The following is a 17,108-nucleotide window of genomic DNA, read 5'->3' as shown; positions in this document are numbered from 1 at the left end:
ATATCCAATATAAATACAGAGATTTCCAGGGCATGAAGTATACAATTAAGTAGACTTTTCTTTGGTTTGTGTGTGTGTGTGTGTGTGTGTGTGTGTCTACACCTTATACTTGCAAAAAAGGACTTTATCCTATATTAGTTGGCAGCTGTAGATTCTCCTTAGTTGTAAGCGTGTGCCTGTATGTTGCTTGTCTCATGTGTCTCTGTGTTGCCCTGTGATGGACTAGCAACATGTCTAGGTTGTGTCTCGTCCCTTGCCTAATGACAACTGGAGACAGGTGCCCCAGCCTGCCTAGTGACCCTTGGCATATATTTGGGTGAGGACAATGGATGGCAGGGTATCAATGTATTTACTTTCATTTGCTTTTTTAGTGCTGTGGATGGACAATTTTTTAAATATTTTTTTAGAGCATACACTTGATCAAGAGGAAGGTCTTGTTAAAGAACTGACCTGGTTGCGGTCACCCCAGGTTCTTTGCCTGAAAATGTGGTGTATCTATTGTAGACCTCTGAAGTAATAAAAAGTCTCTTGAAACGGAAACTATATTTTAACATATTTAATCTAAAAGGCAGAGGGATGTTTACAACTTCAGTGCTGGACTCTCATACACAAGAATGCAAAATGGGTAGATTTCCAGACACCAGAGAGTGCCTGTTCATTCCTCACACAGACATTAAATAGGACCAATTGTGTACATCCATTCAAGGTCGTGCACAGGATGATATCAGTGTTCCGCTCATCACATTGGTGGAGAAGATCATACTATAATGTAGACGTATCCAAGCTCAGACGTTTCCCCCCAATCAGTCATTCTGTCCAATCTGTGTCAGGCTCTGTGTCTCCAGTGTTTGTTGTTTCGATGGTAACCACCTTTTGCAGCCCTGTCTCTGTAATCTCATAGTCCAAAACAGCCTGAAGGGTGAAAATATATAGTTAAATGAGGCCATAGTGAGACAGGAGGAGTTGGTTGTGGTGCAGTTGTTGGCACTGTTTTCTTCCCGGAAAATAATCTTGAATTTGAATTTGAATACCAGCCTGGAGTCTTTCTGCAAGGAGTTTATCTATTTTTTTTTTTACTTTTTTTATATATACTTAAAAATGGAAACACTAAGGCTGCAGTCTTGTGACTGTAGATAAATCTGTTTCATTCTACCACCAGGGGGCGAGATTGTATATTAACTCCCCAGGAAGGAACCTTCCCAAAGATCTTGTTGGCTGTCGGTTTTGTACGGCGTTACACTGTGACCCACTTCCTGTTTGGCGTTTCCTCTACACGTGTGAGAGCAAAACAGGCGTTTACTGGAAGGACAGTTGTGGATGGTTTAATGCTCAGGTAATCTTTTCAATGTATGCAGTGTGATACAGGGCTGTTTTTAACTTCGTGTTCAATGGTGTCTTCCACTCACTGCGGTTTCAGGGACCGAACATGGCGGCGGGGTTTAACCACCAGGCTGTCTTCAGTCACCTACCCTGAGTTTAAACGCGTGTTTAAAACTGAAATAAACCAGAAACCTGTTCGGTTTCTAACCTAGAAGGAACAACGAACAGCTCAGTTTTTAACATTCTGTTTTCAGAAGTCTCCTGATCAGGTTTACTCTTGTTTTAAAAGTTGCTGTATCGCGTTCAAATGGTAGAAAATAAATCAAAGAAAACTGCAGAATGTATATTTAGTCAGACTCTCCTCAGACAGTTAACAGGTCTATTAGTTGAGTAAATATATATATTTTAGGGAACCAATAACTGCTCCGAACTGTACACATGATTAAAATGGTTCTGATCTGTAATTTTGACTTTCTATTTTTGGGTTCTTTGTTTAGTCCTTTGTACTTTTAAAGACTCAACGTTTATTTGGCTCGTTTGGGGCTCTAAAAAAGCGATTACGTTTCTCATCCTGGGTTCAGGTTTTTTATCTCAGTTGGATTTTCTTCCTAGAAGTCGATTAGAACAGGACATGCTTTTGCTGAGGCAGCAGTAAAGAACCAAAGCTGGGGCCCCAAAAAGAACCCAGCAAATACCCAAAAAATACACTGTATCAAAGAAGAGAAGCATGGTTATGGATTTTTTCTCATTATGTTTTGTGGGACTTTTTGTTTTGATGGGGTGTCAGAAAAAAGTGCCATAACGGCCCTAGGTTTTAGCTTTTATCAGGTGGCAGTTGGCCCCCAAACATCTCTACTTGTCCATATATCCCCACCCTGCCTCCCAAAGGTTCTCTCAGATTGTGAGGACCTCTCTTGTCCTCTTCAGGACAAACCACGGGTTTTCAGAGATTAGTTTGGGGCTGTGTTTTAGCCTTTTCCTCTCTCAAGTTATGTTTTGTTGACTTGGATGTTTGCTTGGACTCATCGTAATGCTGAAAGTGATCGATCTAGCAGACACCTAAAGCTTTTAGGTCAAAATTGACTGGTATTCAAAACTGTTCATCATTTCATCCACCTTGACAAAAACAGGAATGTAACTCCAGAGCATGATTCTGCCACCACCATGCTTCTCATTGATACAGTGTATTTTTTTTTTTGGGCATTTGATAGGTTCTTTTTGTGCCAAACATACCTTTTTGATTTATGGCTAAGTAGTTTTTAAACTTGTGTTTAATCAACTTCCAACACAATCTCCAACAATGTTTTGGGAGATTTTACCCAGACCTAAATGTTATCTCTGAAAGAAAAGAAGCCCCTGTTTTCTTTTTAACGGGGCTGGTGCTAGAGCTAGTTCCTAACTGGTCATGTAAAGCCCCAGTCCCACCGCCTCGATTTTAGGAGCAGTTTTATTTGTTTGTTTTTTTAAGGGCCAGCCCAGGTTTCTCCGGCCCTGCTCAGGAGCAGGGTCAAACCGAGTGGAATCAAGCGGAGCTGGAGTTTTGAGTAAACCCACTGCTTTTTAGTGACGGAATCAGCAGCGTTTAGCATCACTCGCAACCCAGCATCTCACTTCTTAAATCAATCAGGTGGTACGGCTGGCTGTCGAGGCTTCAGATGTCATCAAGACGAGCTTGGACATGCAAAGGCCTCCGTTCACTGGACACATCCCTGGTGTCGAACCATCGGCTGGTCTCTTCGTTTGGTTCATGATGTGGCGAGTACAGGGAGTAACTGTACCTCTGATGTGCAGCGTCTGTGTCAAAGGTTAAACAGAACTGGTGCATTTCCACCTGTCCTGGTTTTCTAGAAGCCAGGGTAGCTTTCTGAGCATCACTACCAAAGTGAATCTTTGTGTGGATGTTTTTCTGGTTGGCAGAACATTCTTTGCATTGTTTTTTATATTTGGTCTCAATTTTAATTCCCAATGAGGTTTAAACATATTTAGATGAGTATTTATGTTCTGATGCACAAATATAAACTCTGGAGTGTGAGGAGATGCATTAAAAAGTGGTTTCAAGCTTCAGATGGAAGTTGGATTGACTATAAGTAAGGGGGTATGGGTTCTATGCAATGTTTTATAAATGAGATCCCAGATGATGACGTCAAGGCTTTGTAAGGTTCTGATAGGGTAATTCATACATCTGAATTAAATTGAGGAGAGGGGCTCTCCGCCACGCTGGCAGATTTCTTTTTTCACAGATTTTTCTCCTAAGTGTCTGAGATGAGTGCTTTATTTTCTCTTCTGTTCTGGAGATTCCTCTTCTGATGCTCCAGCCCCTTTTTTCCAGCTCTGCTGCTAGAGGCTGGGTGGGAGCCTTCCTCTTCTTTTTGCATAATTTTTCTTTCAAAAGTAATAACAGTACTAAAGAGGGGCACCCCTCTGCATAAGCACATATAACAGACGTTAACTTTAGGTTCTCTGTGGCGGTGAAAAGCCACACAACAAGCAGTCAAGTTGAGGTAAATTGTTCTGGAGATAAAGGTTCAGAATTTTTTTTGTACTGCAGGGAGGGGTACTAATCATTTTGCATTGGAAGGTCTTAAACTCATTAATTGTTAATCTGCTCCCTTCTGATGTCTCGCATCCTACAGCTAAATAATTTCCACTTTGTGCTTCTCAGTGATCAGGATGGACGGGGAAGTCAAGAAACAGAAGAAACACCAGCAGAAGCACAGCGGACCAAAGGCAGAGAAGAAGAAACTGAAGAAACCGGGAGGTTCAGCAGAAGAAGATGAGCGCAAACGCAACCCCAAAGCGTTCGCGGTCCAGTCTGCCGTCCGCATGGCCAAGACCTTCCACAGGTTCATCTCCACCGATTATCCCAGCTGCCCTTCTATCTCCAGATAATTATTGTGTGCTAAAGGTTTGTTTTTCTCCAGAGCCCAGGACATAAAAACTAAAAAACACCACATCCCTCTGGTGGACCGAACTCCCCTGGAACCTCCTCCAATTGTGATTGTAGTTGTTGGACCACCCAAGGTCGGAAAGAGTACCCTGATCCGCTGCCTGATCAAGAATTTCACCAGGCAAAAGCTTGGAGACATATGTGGACCTGTGACAATAGTGTCTGGTAGGTTTAGCCGTGGGCTTTGACAAATGCCACCTGGCATCGTTTTGGTTATCTACCTCCAACTTTGTGAAAATTAAGGAAAACCTTTTTCGACCTTTTCTGCATCATGGCATATTTTAAATAATACAATTCAAGTTAAATTTAAGAAGACCTATAGGCCGTAGGCCAGAATCTGTTGGGTGACTTTTTGTATGACCTGTCAGGGGGCAACTTTCTTCCACCGGGATAAGTTGCTACACATGGCAGTGATCTCAAAACACCAATGTTCCCACGTATTCACTTGCACAGTAAGAAGTTATTGCCGATAAAAGATCTAAACTGTGGCGCTCCGGTCCAAGAGGTCACGTGATTCGATTTTTGCTGCTCAGCCAATCAGATCGCTGTATTGTCAGCTGAGCGAGTTTACCACGTCATCATGGCTGCGCCCGTAAGATGTTTGTATGCATCTGTTTCCAGACGAAGAAAGCCCAATAATAGCATTTTCTGGCGCCAGCTGGCAGAGATCTTAATGGCAAGAAAAAAAGAAATAGCCCAGACCATCCATCCATCCATCCATTCATTCATTTTCTAACACGCTTATCCCTGCGTTCGCGAGATGCCGGTGTCTATCTCCAGCTGTCAATGGGCGAGAGGCGTTGTATAAACTGGACAGGTAGCCAGTCCATCGCAGGGGAGAAATAGTCCAGACTTTTGCCCAATTTACTGTGATATCACCAAGACCTGCTGCGCTAGGATAGCACAGGCGTCGTGCCAAAGGACTTATCCCCGGCAGAATTTGTATCCCCTGCGTTGGGAGCGCATTCAACTGGAAGAATGAATCTAGTCAACTCCGCCTCATTTCCAACCTATTAGGCGTGGAAATAAATATGTTTAACTTTTCTTAACGAAATATAGCATTGGTGTCGTTACATTAGCCTATCGTTCAGTTAGTGTGAAAAAACTGAAAATGTAACACATGTTAGTGCTATCATAAAGGATTGCTATGTCGGTTAAAACTCGATTGATCACTCAATATAACACGTTATGAGAAAGTAAACGGCTCTGTGGTCATTTTCACATGTGTCACGAAAATATTAGCTTTATGTTATTAGATTGTCGCATGTCTGTCTGCTTAAACCAAAAATCCACCTTCCTGAGTCCATCACAGCTGTCTATTGGTTTGTCTTTTTTCTTTTTCTTTTTGACCCGCATGAATGGATCATATAGAGCGGATTTCACGTGTGATCAAATGAACACTGAATAAAGGTACAGCCAAAATTATCAGATTTAATAAGATTTTAATTCAACCAAGAACCATATAGAGATATTAACCATATTAAGAAAACGAGACATGTCTCTTTTAAAAATAGAACAATGTATTAGGAATGTGTTGATTAAAAAATCAATTTCATTTTACTAGAATGTGATGTTTAAAAATATTTAGACTTCACAAAGATGGAGGTTAAAAGTTTTATTGATTTCAAAAATACAATACAAAATTCTACAAATTCCGAGGAGGATAACTCGTTTGGCACGAGTTTATACAACGCGTCTCGCCCATTGACAGCTGGAGATCGGCACCAGCACCTCGCAAACCCAGCGGGGTTAATCGTGTTAGAAAATGAATGATGGATGGTCTGGGCTATTTCTTTTTTCTTGCCATCAAGATCTCTGCCAGCTGGCACCAGAAAATGCTATTATTGGGCTTTCTTCATCTGGAAACAAATGCATACAAACATCTTACGAGCGCAGCCATGATGAACTGGTGAACGCGCACAGTTGACAATACAGCGATCTGATTGGCTGAGCAGCAAAAATCGAATCATGTGACCTCTTGGACCGGACCGCCACAGTTTAGATTTTTTATCGGCTATAACTTATTAATGTGCAAGTGAAAACGTGGGAACATTGGTGTTTTGAGATCACTGCTATGTGTAGCAACTTATCCCGGTGGAGGAAAGTTGCCCCCTTACAGTTCATACGAAACTTCTTAAGGAAGCGTCCTACAGATTCTGGCCCACAGACTACTAAGCTAAAGGATCAGTTGTCCTATCATTTTCAGCTAACTGGTTTTGGCAGAGTGACATTTTTATTCAGTGTCTGCTGTGACTGAGAGCATTTCATTCTGAGTCAGTTTTTTAGTAGTGTTGGACTTTTTTCTTTAAAATAAATCCCAACTGTTTGTGTTGTTTAGGTAAGAAGCGCCGGCTGATGTTCATGGAGTGTAACAACGACATAAACACCATGATCGACCTTGCTAAGGTTGCGGACCTTGTAAGTGAAACAAGTAACCGTGGTAACATTGGTAAATGAGCTCTTCTGGAGGCGCTTCTCCAGAGTTAAAACCCAATCAGATACAGTAACATCTTTACAGACAACCTTTCTTCGCTCTGTGGAACATTAAATCAGACTCAGCTTTTCCTGTTTTCTATCAGCTCGGATTACCTACATTATTTCAACTTGTTAAATACCAGAATCATGAGAAAGAATTTTATTGACTTTATTTAGTCAGATGTTTCCATACACTAGGATTACTGTGACTTTTTAAATATTTTGGAAAAGCCCTGGGGCCTCATTTATAACGCTTGCACAAACGCACAAAATGGGGCCTGAAACTTGCATACATCTTCTTTCCATGCAAAAGCTGAGATCCATTAAAAAAAAAAAGACAGGAAAATGTGCAGTCCTCATGGTTACCCTGACCCATGCATACGCTACAATGAACAGCTAACACCGATGCTAACCGGATACATAAACTCTAGAAGTGTGCATGCACAGCCAGCAAGCAGAAACTAACAAGGAACTGTTGCTCATGTAGCAGCACACAGCTGCTACATGAGCATGTCAGAATGATTGGCATGTGGGACAACCAACAGATAAGGTGATAGCCCCGAAACATGCGGGACAGAGGTGTGTCCCTGTCAAACTCTTTCAAGCCTTGGACCGAACAGCATGGATTGGTTAGAGTTCTTAAAGGCCTGCTTCCCCCAAAGAGATCGTTTTTTTTTTTTTTTTTTTTTTTTTTTTTTTTTTTTAAACCTCCTCTTTCTGAATACATAATGTATTGACTATCAGCATGGAAGGACCATTTCATCCAGTATAATGAAGTCTTTCTGAACAGGATTACCAGCTATAGCTTTAAACAGGTCCAGTACCAATATGAACTGAAAGGTTGGTCAAGTCATTAATCCAACAAAACTTAATCTTGGAGACCTGTCCAGTGGTCTAATCTAACCAAACCAGAACTGTCTACCCATAAAGACCAGTTGTTACCTTGTCGGTTCGTGGCCTTTTGAGGCTGGAGTTTCAGCAGGAATGATGACGAAGCCGCAGCATGTGGAAGTAGTAATATATTTATTTGTTGGTAGCAGCATTCACTCTGACAACCAACTAACAACCAACCTACAACCAACCTGGTTTACAGACACAATCACTGCCTTAAATACCCTCTGCTGATTAAGGGTTAAACCATTCTGCACTAAACAATTTACTACTAACTTTACCTATAAAATACAATATTTACATAATACAAATACACATATACACATTCCCACCTATTTTTTTATAAACATTTTATCTTTTAAACCCACACCTAAAAACCCCTTAAAACAAACGTGCAAAAGTTCCCCCCTGCTTTTCCCATGGTCTCTCCCGGAACCTATAAATGGTGTCTGGACCCCCGGGGAAGCATTTGTCCAAACACCCTGGAGAGGACACAGAAAACAGGTAAGTCACCACATGCTAACACTCTGTCTCATCTCACTTCTCACAGATTCTATACCATTTGCTTAAGTTTCCAGACAGTAGACCTTAGCTCCAAATAACAATTCTTCTTTTCACAGAGCCCACACAATTTCCCAATGAGGAGCAGCTGTGCAGAGCCTGAACAAAAGCCTACATGCTAATTATTAAAATATCCAATAAATATTCAATAAATAGTTAAAACTTCTTGTGTGCAAATGGTTTTTTTTCTGTGCAAAGTCATGCTTAAAGTGCTGTGCTAAACAAAGTGCTAATTAAGGTGCAAGTTTACAGTGCAAAAATATTCTTAAAGTGTAATACCAGTTACTTTTCCTAAAACAGTCCCAGTAATGAAGACCTCTTCATTACATACCTAGAGAAAAGCGGGGAGTTTGCAAGCCGAATGTTTGAAGGACGGAGGTGGCAGCACCATGTTGTAATGGAGGTGTTCTGTGTCTTTTTATAAAATGAATGTAAATATTTGGTTTCACTGCATCTAATCTTTCATTGTTGTTGGTCTGTAGCAGTTTCATAGTGTAAAAAGCTAAACTAGTAAAGCCGATTATTTTCTGTTTCCAGGTGTTGATGCTGATTGATGCTAGCTTTGGCTTTGAGATGGAGACGTTTGAGTTTCTCAACATTTGTCAGGTTCATGGTTTCCCTCGTATAATGGGGGTCCTGACTCACTTGGATTCATTCAAGAACAACAAGTCACTCAGGAAGACAAAGAAAAATCTCAAACACCGCTTCTGGACGGAAGTTTACCAGGTAAAAAGGCCATCAGAGATTTAAGGCACAACCTCTTTGTTCAGTTCTGAATGATGGACCGCAGCTCATGAATGGGACAGCATTGTAAACATGGACTTGGATATTGCAGGGAGCCAAGTTGTTCTATCTGTCTGGGATGGTGTACGGGGAATATCAGACTCAGGAGGTGAAGAACCTGGGCCGCTTCATTTCAGTCATGAAGTTTCGTCCTTTGGTCTGGCAGACGTCCCATCCTTATGTGCTGGTTGACCGGTGAGTTGGAACTGTGGAAAGCTTTTGCAGACCAGTAACTCTTAACTAATTCTGCCTGTATTCAGCCACCTGTATACCGTTGTCCACTCACTAGTTATTTATCTGTTGTTCTCCATCTCAGGTTTGTTTATACTCTATATACTGGGTACCAAATCCACATTCCTGACATACATAACACTGCATGTAATACTTATTTATTCCTGCATTCTCTGCACTCATTACACTGTGGACATGTATGTTTGTATGTGTATATGCACCTGTTTACTTCCACCTCTGATATACATGATGATGATGATGTCTATAGCGTGTTTATGACTGATTTGAAGAGATTTTTAGTACTATAGGTAGATCAGGACCTGATCTGCCTCTCTGAGCAGCAGTTATTGGGTGAATGTTTCCCAGTTAGACTGAGATTTATAAGCTGTTGTTAAAATAAAGCTGAGCTATTGGATATGAGTCTGCAGCAGAAGAAAGGAATGGTGAAGTCTAAGTTGCGTCTTTTATTATTGGGGGTACTGCAAAAATGACTGTGGAAATACTTTCTGTAATGAGAAGTTTGTTAAAAACTATCCAAGTGGTTAAATATTTTTGGAAAATAAGATTTCAATACTCACCACTTAAAGTCCATTTGATATTTTGTTGCATCTCCAACAAACATCCGAGAATATATCCTGCAGAGTTTATACAGAAAGATTGGACACTGTTGATCCTCCATGTAAAGAGCCTCAGCATGTTTGAGAATAAACGGCCTGTTTCACTGAACCATCTCCAGCATAAATCTGATCTGGGATTTATGGTTCATCTTTATCTGAATCACTTCAATATGTCCAGTCAGGGCAAACAGCTGGACTGTCTGAAACAAGCCAGCAGTTAGTTTGGATACCTCTATATGCCAATAATGTATATTCCGAATGCTTGTTTCCATAATTCATTAATTCGGAATTGTCTGTCCTCTGGTTTATTTTTCAGAATGGAGGATTTAACAGACCCTGAGAAGATCAGGACAGATCCCAAATATGACCGGACTGTGTCGCTGTACGGCTACCTGAGAGGGGCACATTTGAAAAATAAAGGCCAGGTCCATATCCCAGGTACACACAATAGTTACAGTAGTGGTGTCAGGTGTTGTTCTGCTAGACGTGTTCTGGAAAGGTGCATGTTTTAAAAATTAATTCCAGGCTTCTGATCAAGTTTTAAAGCTTTGCTCCTTTTCTGGCCCGTTCATTCAGTCCAGATTGCAGTGCATGCTTCTGATTCCTACTTATAGACCTCTACATGAACAAGCACAGAGACAAAAAACAAATTCAACTTCACCGTAGAGAGGGGGAGGGATCCCTGTTTTTATATCGTCAGTGAAGAGGCAGAAGCGAGAGCTTTATAGGCAGAACTATGGGGGCCGCCATTTTTGTTGGTTTCTGCTAACTTCTGGTTTGCATGGCCACTGGATATTTTTCGGTTTGCGGTCTGTGTAGTAGCTGAGGACAGCAACTCCGTATTGTGTTAAGAGTCATGTTGTCTCCACGTTCATGAGCTTACAGAATGAGAAAAATCAACCATGGGCTTAACCAGCCTTGTTGGCCAACGTCTCTGAGTCATGTAACACTTTAGGCTACAGTAGCTGCGGTCCTATTGGGCCTGCACACCACTGGCAAGTATGTGCGGGTTGTGTGGATGTTTCTGTGTGAACTAGGATGATGGGGAGAAATAGCGCGATGAACAAACAGAGGGATTTTTTAAAATTATTTATTTCAAAATCTCTTTGGGGTGACGGGTTGGATCCTATGCACGATTGTAGCTGATTAATGTGAGCCCGGCGTTAATTGCATACCAATTGATAGATACAAAACTCATGATAATGTCACATACATTACAACAATCTTAACTTACTCGCAAATAACTAATCTACAAATATGGCTTGGTTGAACATCCACCTTTATGTACAACAAATTCCCGTGTTTGTGTATCAGCACCCATCCGACTTTTCGTTATGTAAGATAAGTTTCCGAGCTTTTCAGGTTGTTCATTGCGTTCCCGTCTTCGGACCTAAGTCCGAAAATATTTTTTCTCCTTGTAACATGAGACCATTTCATCATATTATCCTCCCAGTTCAATATTGTAGCAGGGTGGATGTTTGATAAACCAGCTTTTATGAGAACTAAATGAGAATGCACCCACTTTAGAGCCATAGCCATCCGATGTAAACAAACGCTGACCATACTCAACCGGAAATGAATCGCAGAAATAGCTTGAATGCGGAAGTAAACTGGAAATGCCCATGAAAGTTGTCTGTACCACTACATTCTTACTCTCCAGATTACTTATTTCCTTTCGTCTACGGCATCTCTAGGGTTTTAATTCAAACCTCCTGAACGCTTAGTCAGCAGCTTGTGCAGGGAAGTGACTCTGCTTTTCTCATCATAACTGCTTTTTTCCTTCCACGAATAAACTGCTCAGGGGAATGAGAGCTGCTCAGGTATCCTGCCATTACAGCAGCGCTGTTCTCATTACTCTATCTGTGTGGGGTCAGGTGTAGGAGACTTTCAGGTGAGTGACGTGAACTTCCTGCCTGATCCGTGTCCACTGCCAGACGCTCAGAAGAAGAGAGCTCTGAATGAGAAGGAGCGTCTGCTTTATGCCCCTATGGCCGGGGTTGGAGGGGTGGTATATGACAAAGATGCTGTCTACATCGATCTGCCCGCCAGCCACGTCAATCGGCTGCAGGTACAGAGTGTATTTTGAACACATTTCTTATGAACCTTTGAGTTTCCACTCATTATGTCCTTCCTGGTCTGTTAAAGGAGGAAGTGCGTCCCACCACTGAGCTGGTCCAGTCTCTCATTGAGACACATGCTACTCTGGACACTAAGATGGCTGCCAGTAAGGTATCTCTGTTCAGTGGCTCAGCTACTTTGGACCCTACAGACATTGGAGAAGAGACCAGGTTAGTTTCACACGTTTCTATTTGTGGACGTTTCAGTTCCGTTCAAAATCTCCCACTTGACACCTTATGATAGCGATAAATAATAAAGCACCAAATTTTGTGTGTGTGTGTGTAAGGGAGCAGCATGGACTTAAGGAGGAATCTGTCTGGGATCCAACCAGCCAAAGAGAGCGAAGGAAGGTGATCTTTACTGAGGAAGATGATGATGTCAGTGGGGAGAGTGAGAGTGAGGAGGATGACGACGGCGAAGGAAGTGACCAGGCTGTAGATGATGTTGAGCACTCACAGGCAGACTGTAAAGATAAGGCAGCAGGTGGCGCTCCACCAGCCAAGAAACAGAAAGGGGAGGCCAGAAGGACAGAAAGCTCTGCTGAGCTACCAGCTTTTGCAGACAGTGAGGACGACCTGGAGTTGAATGAGGAGGAAGGTGAGACGGGGACACCAGGAGACTCCGGGCACAGTTCGGAAGAGGAGGCTGATGAAGAATCAGAGGATGAGAGTACTGAAGATGAAGGCAGTGTATCAGAAGACCTGGGGAAGCGGCACTCTGAAAGAGAGAGTGATGAAGAGGAGGAGCAGGGTAACTATCTGGCTCATTTAGCTTTCTTTTAGATTTACTCTCAGCTCTGTTTCTTGTTTAATTTCAGGATAGTTTTTTTCCCATATGTTCAGTATATTCATAATTCTTTTTCTTCTTTTGAGTCTTTTAAGCTTTCTTAGCTTCTCTAAATCTAAAGTGAAAGGTTTATTTAGTTCTCTGTAGCTTTATCAGTTTAAACCTTTACATGGTTTCCTGCTTTGGACCAGTTCAGTAAAACAAAAATGTTAATCTTCTAACTTTTTTTTCCCCTTACTTGCATTGGACTGTTCTTTAGACCTAAAGCTACTTTTCACATCGAATGCGAATGAGACGTTTGGAGTGATGTTATGGCTATGTAATGGTGCCTTTTGGAGTGAATTAACGGTCCACAATGAGAATGATGCGTTTAAGGCAATGTGACCGGTTCAAATTGGGCAATTAGAGCGAAGCGAAATTTCACTGTAGTCCAAAAATCAGAACTTTTCTTTAAATTCACGTCACCTTAAGGATGCTCCTCATCCATATATTAAAGCACAAAAATGTTTTTATGTGTTCCATATTTAGACAGTATAAGGCTCTATTTCTAGTTATGCCTGTAGTTGGTGTCCCTTAGGGTGATCCGTCCCCCATGGGGCAGCAGCTCCTCATACTGGGTCCTGCACAGACAGAAGTACCACTGGAAGCGACTGTCATCGAGACGCAGCTGCCGGTGGTGGTACTCTGTGAAACAGGTGTGTCTGGAGGATCTTGTGGACCCAGGGACGCTGACGCAGTTTTTAGCTTTCTACATTACATAACCTCCATGTAGCACCATGACTCGCTTGGTAAAATCCCAGCCCGCCACGGTGAGTTGAATAGCCAGGAGGAACCGGCAAGTGGATTGACCAAGCGGATCCTCCTATTTGATGATGCGGTGAAGCAGGCTGGGGGGAAATGGCTGCGTTGTCAGCGTAAATTGTTTGCGAGAGAGAAATAAAATATCAGGCGACCAAAAGCAGGTGATCAAAGCAAAAATATTCCCCTTGATGTAGAAAAGTGAATACCCCTTAAGAGAGCATGTTTGGTGGAAGTCGACTGGCTCCTGATCGTATCTCATGATTAATTCAAAAGATCCATCAGCGACCGGTTCTTGTAAGATGGATTTCTCAAGCAGCACATTGCTTGGTGCAGACTGATAAGAGCAGCAGTAACTACGTTTACATGGACAAAAGCAATAATAAAAACGCCTCACAAGCCAGTCTGAATATTGTGATCGGATTAAGCTCAATCGGATTGAAATTATCTTCCGAATAAGAGTAATGGTTTATGCTGATTTAATAATCTGATCAACATGCATGTAAATGCTTGTCAGGCTTAAGTTATGTGGCAAACTGACTCGAGCGCGCAAATGTGCCTAATGTAAACGTGACATATTTCCGCCTTGGTGAGTGGCAGAAATACTTCTGGAAGCTGGAAACTGTCTGCGCTCCCGATACAACTTTTCTGTTTGAAACAAGCTCAAAAGTGTTATTTATTCAGAAGTGTTTCAACCGTTATTAGAACCTAGTGTAAGTCCAGCCTGGGTGCTAGGAAGACAGACAAACTTGAATAATATTGCTTTACCATTCTTTTTTTTCTTTTTTTTTTTTTTTTGTTCACCAAATTTGGTAACTGTACATGTCAGAGTGGTTCTATACTGAATAAAGTCAGATATATATGAACACACGCTATGATCGAATTAATTGATTGTGTGTCCATATAAATGGCACAATCATATTTTTATTATTTATCCGAATACATTTCAGTCCGACGGTGAAAATGTGTGCATGTAAACATAGCTAGTGTGTGGCACCAATAGATGGAGAAAGCCATCTCCTGTTTTGATTGTTGATTTTCTCCTCTTGCTGTCTCTACACATGATTCCACATAGCTTAGCCATTGACCTGCAGGGATTGTTGTCTTTTTTACCCCTTCATTTTGCTTTAACTCTCCATGTACACCATCAGGGGCTCTAAAATGGAAGGAGGGACTGCAGCAGAAGGCAGCTGAGGCATTCCTACGACAGCAAGCAGCGGCTCCAAATCTGAGGAAACTTGTTTATGGTTCAGGTACACAGAGTCTGGTTACATTTATTCATATAATAAAGCCACACTTGTTTGATAACAGCTGATGCACCTCTGGACACGTTACAGTTAAAGATATGCTTTGCACTAAGGATATTCAGGTGTTAGCAGTCGGGCACCATATGTGCCCCCGTCTGCAAAAGCTGAGGCACCCTATGATGTCATCCACATTGTTGTGAACAGAATGCAAACAAAACTTCCCCAGGCTGTCTTTCTAATCTCAAAGGACTTTAACCATGTATGCCTGTCCTCCACCCTCCCCACCTATAATCAGTATGTTACCTGCAACACTAGAAACAAAAAACACTATACTCACTGTATTTAAATGGCAAAGAGGCATACAGTTCATCACCCCTCCCTCCCCTCGAGGACTCAGCTCACATCTTGATCCACCTCCAGCCTGTATACAAACCCCTTGTACACAGAGAACCAGTTGTAACACGCACAGTGAGGAAATGGTCTAAGGAGGCTGAAGAAGCCCCGAGATATTGCCTCAGCTCCACTGCGTGGGATGAACTTTGCTATCCTCATGACGGATGGAGTGATAGAATGCATCACAGACTATATACGTTTCCTTGTGGACTCTGCTGTGTCCTTCATGAAAGTCAGGTGCTTCTCCATCAGCAAACCCTGGATAAACCCTGAGATATATACTGTGTGGCACCCTGAAGCATGTTTCAAAACTTCTGCCTGTGTTTTGCAGTTGTCGAGGCACAGGAGTCTGAGGAGGAGGAAGAGGAACTGGGGGGGCTGTTCCGAGTCAGCCGACCTCAGCAAAGCAAAAAGGTCCAGGCAAACACTCTGGACTGCTCCCGTTTTCACCCAGACACCTTCCATAACTGGGATGTTGAAGAGGTAAAGTTCTTCCTACCTTACTCGTACATACTGCTGACGTTTTAGGGGAGAAAGTGCAGAGATGCTGAAATGGAGATGGTCTTTGTTTCAGATGCTGGACTCCATCAGGGATTGTTTTGTTACAGGGAAGTGGGAGGAAGGCCATGATGCAGCCACGCTTCTGAAACAAGATGGTAGGAAGAGTTCAGAAGTTAACTTCTCTATAAAGGTTTCTGTCAGATGTGTATAAAAGATCTTAACTCTTACTTCCAATAATTTTTGTTTATGGTCCAAGAGGCTTGTTGAGTTAATTGATATTATATCATTGTGTTCAATCAAATCAGGTCACACTTCCACCGTTGTCCCATTTCCACCGCCTTAGGCTACGTTCACACTGCAGCCTGAAGTGACCCAATTCCGTTTTTTTGCCCACCTTTTTTTGCCCACCTGTATCTGATCTTTTTATGACAGTCTGAACAACACAGATCTGATTTTTTTCAAATGCGACCCAGGCCACTTGGATATGTGGTCCTGAATCCGATACGTATCTGATCTTTTCAAATGCGACCTGTGTCTGTACGGCCGGGTCGCATTTATCCGACCTGTACGTCATTGATACTCGATAAACGTCACTATTCAGCGTCCTGCTATGCAGAAGCGGGAAGAAAGACGACACCCATGGCGGACTACAATGAGAAGAGCAGTCAGTGGAGAAAAAGCTCCGGTTAGAAAATAAATTAATGATCGCAAAATGCGCGCCATCATTATAATCCATGTTTACTTCCGCAAACACTGAGGACGCTTGCTATGTGTGATGTCATCGCGTCCTCGAGTGCGCAAGCGGAACACTTAGGGTAAACGCTTTCAGTTCACACAGGAGATCACATACAAGTCACATATATTTGGAAATGTGAACGACCACGCAAAAAAAATCCGATTTCACAAAAAAATTGGAATTGAGCACACTCTGCTTGGCTCCGCCCGCTTGGGAGCATTTCAGCAACAGTTTTTCAGGGCCAACCTGGGTTCTTTCAGCCCTGCTCAGGAGCACAGTCAAACCGGAGTTTTGGCGTGAACTCACTGCTTTTCAGTGATTGGCCGATATCGAGTGGAAACAAGAAGGTTTTTCTTCGAGGAATTCCAGAAAAGCTGAAGAGTAACGACATTACCCCCAGGAGACGTTTCTCTCTTCACACAAACCGCTTGAAGTTAAACCGAGTAGGGAGGAACTGAGCTAAGCGGGCCAAACCCGCTTAGGGTTTGGCCCGCTTAGCTCAGGTGGAAGTAGGGTCGGTGGAAACAGGGCTTTAGGGTCAGATTTTATGTTAACTTAAACTATCGATGTGTGCTTACAGACATCTGGACAGAATGACGCCCTTCTCCAGTTCAGAACCATTGATGTTCTGAGGCTGAAATAAAAATGACCATAATCCAAATAAATTCCTAACGGATAAAAAAAAAAAAAGATGCACCCCTGCT

General features: G+C 42.2%; 1 protein-coding gene across 2 annotated transcripts in view; it reads left to right on the top strand.

Moving 5' to 3' along the window:
• Positions 1 to 1,205: 1,205 nt before the first annotated feature.
• Positions 1,206 to 17,108, top strand: part of bms1 (BMS1 ribosome biogenesis factor) — a 41,400-nt gene continuing 25,497 nt past the window's right edge. Inside the window, exons 1-13 of one of the 2 annotated variants that reach the window (XM_012882609.3) lie at positions 1,206 to 1,333; positions 3,983 to 4,163; positions 4,242 to 4,432; positions 6,606 to 6,685; positions 8,732 to 8,920; positions 9,030 to 9,172; positions 10,142 to 10,263; positions 11,700 to 11,893; positions 11,971 to 12,113; positions 12,230 to 12,693; positions 14,679 to 14,780; positions 15,499 to 15,650; positions 15,742 to 15,823. In XM_012882609.3, the coding sequence (XP_012738063.2) occupies positions 3,991 to 4,163; positions 4,242 to 4,432; positions 6,606 to 6,685; positions 8,732 to 8,920; positions 9,030 to 9,172; positions 10,142 to 10,263; positions 11,700 to 11,893; positions 11,971 to 12,113; positions 12,230 to 12,693; positions 14,679 to 14,780; positions 15,499 to 15,650; positions 15,742 to 15,823 (2,035 nt within the window). In that variant the 5' untranslated portion in view covers positions 1,206 to 1,333; positions 3,983 to 3,990. Of the gene's footprint in view, positions 1,334 to 3,101; positions 3,126 to 3,982; positions 4,164 to 4,241; positions 4,433 to 6,605; positions 6,686 to 8,731; positions 8,921 to 9,029; positions 9,173 to 10,141; positions 10,264 to 11,699; positions 11,894 to 11,970; positions 12,114 to 12,229; positions 12,694 to 14,678; positions 14,781 to 15,498; positions 15,651 to 15,741; positions 15,824 to 17,108 lie in introns of those variants that run through there. The other variant, XM_021308653.2, reaches the window with a different exon arrangement.

Source organism: Fundulus heteroclitus, chromosome 10 (assembly GCF_011125445.2).
Source record: "Fundulus heteroclitus isolate FHET01 chromosome 10, MU-UCD_Fhet_4.1, whole genome shotgun sequence".
NCBI classification, from domain to species: Eukaryota; Metazoa; Chordata; class Actinopteri; order Cyprinodontiformes; family Fundulidae; genus Fundulus; species Fundulus heteroclitus.
Note: the sequence above shows the minus strand (reverse complement) of the source record. Positions and strands in the feature narration are given on the sequence as shown.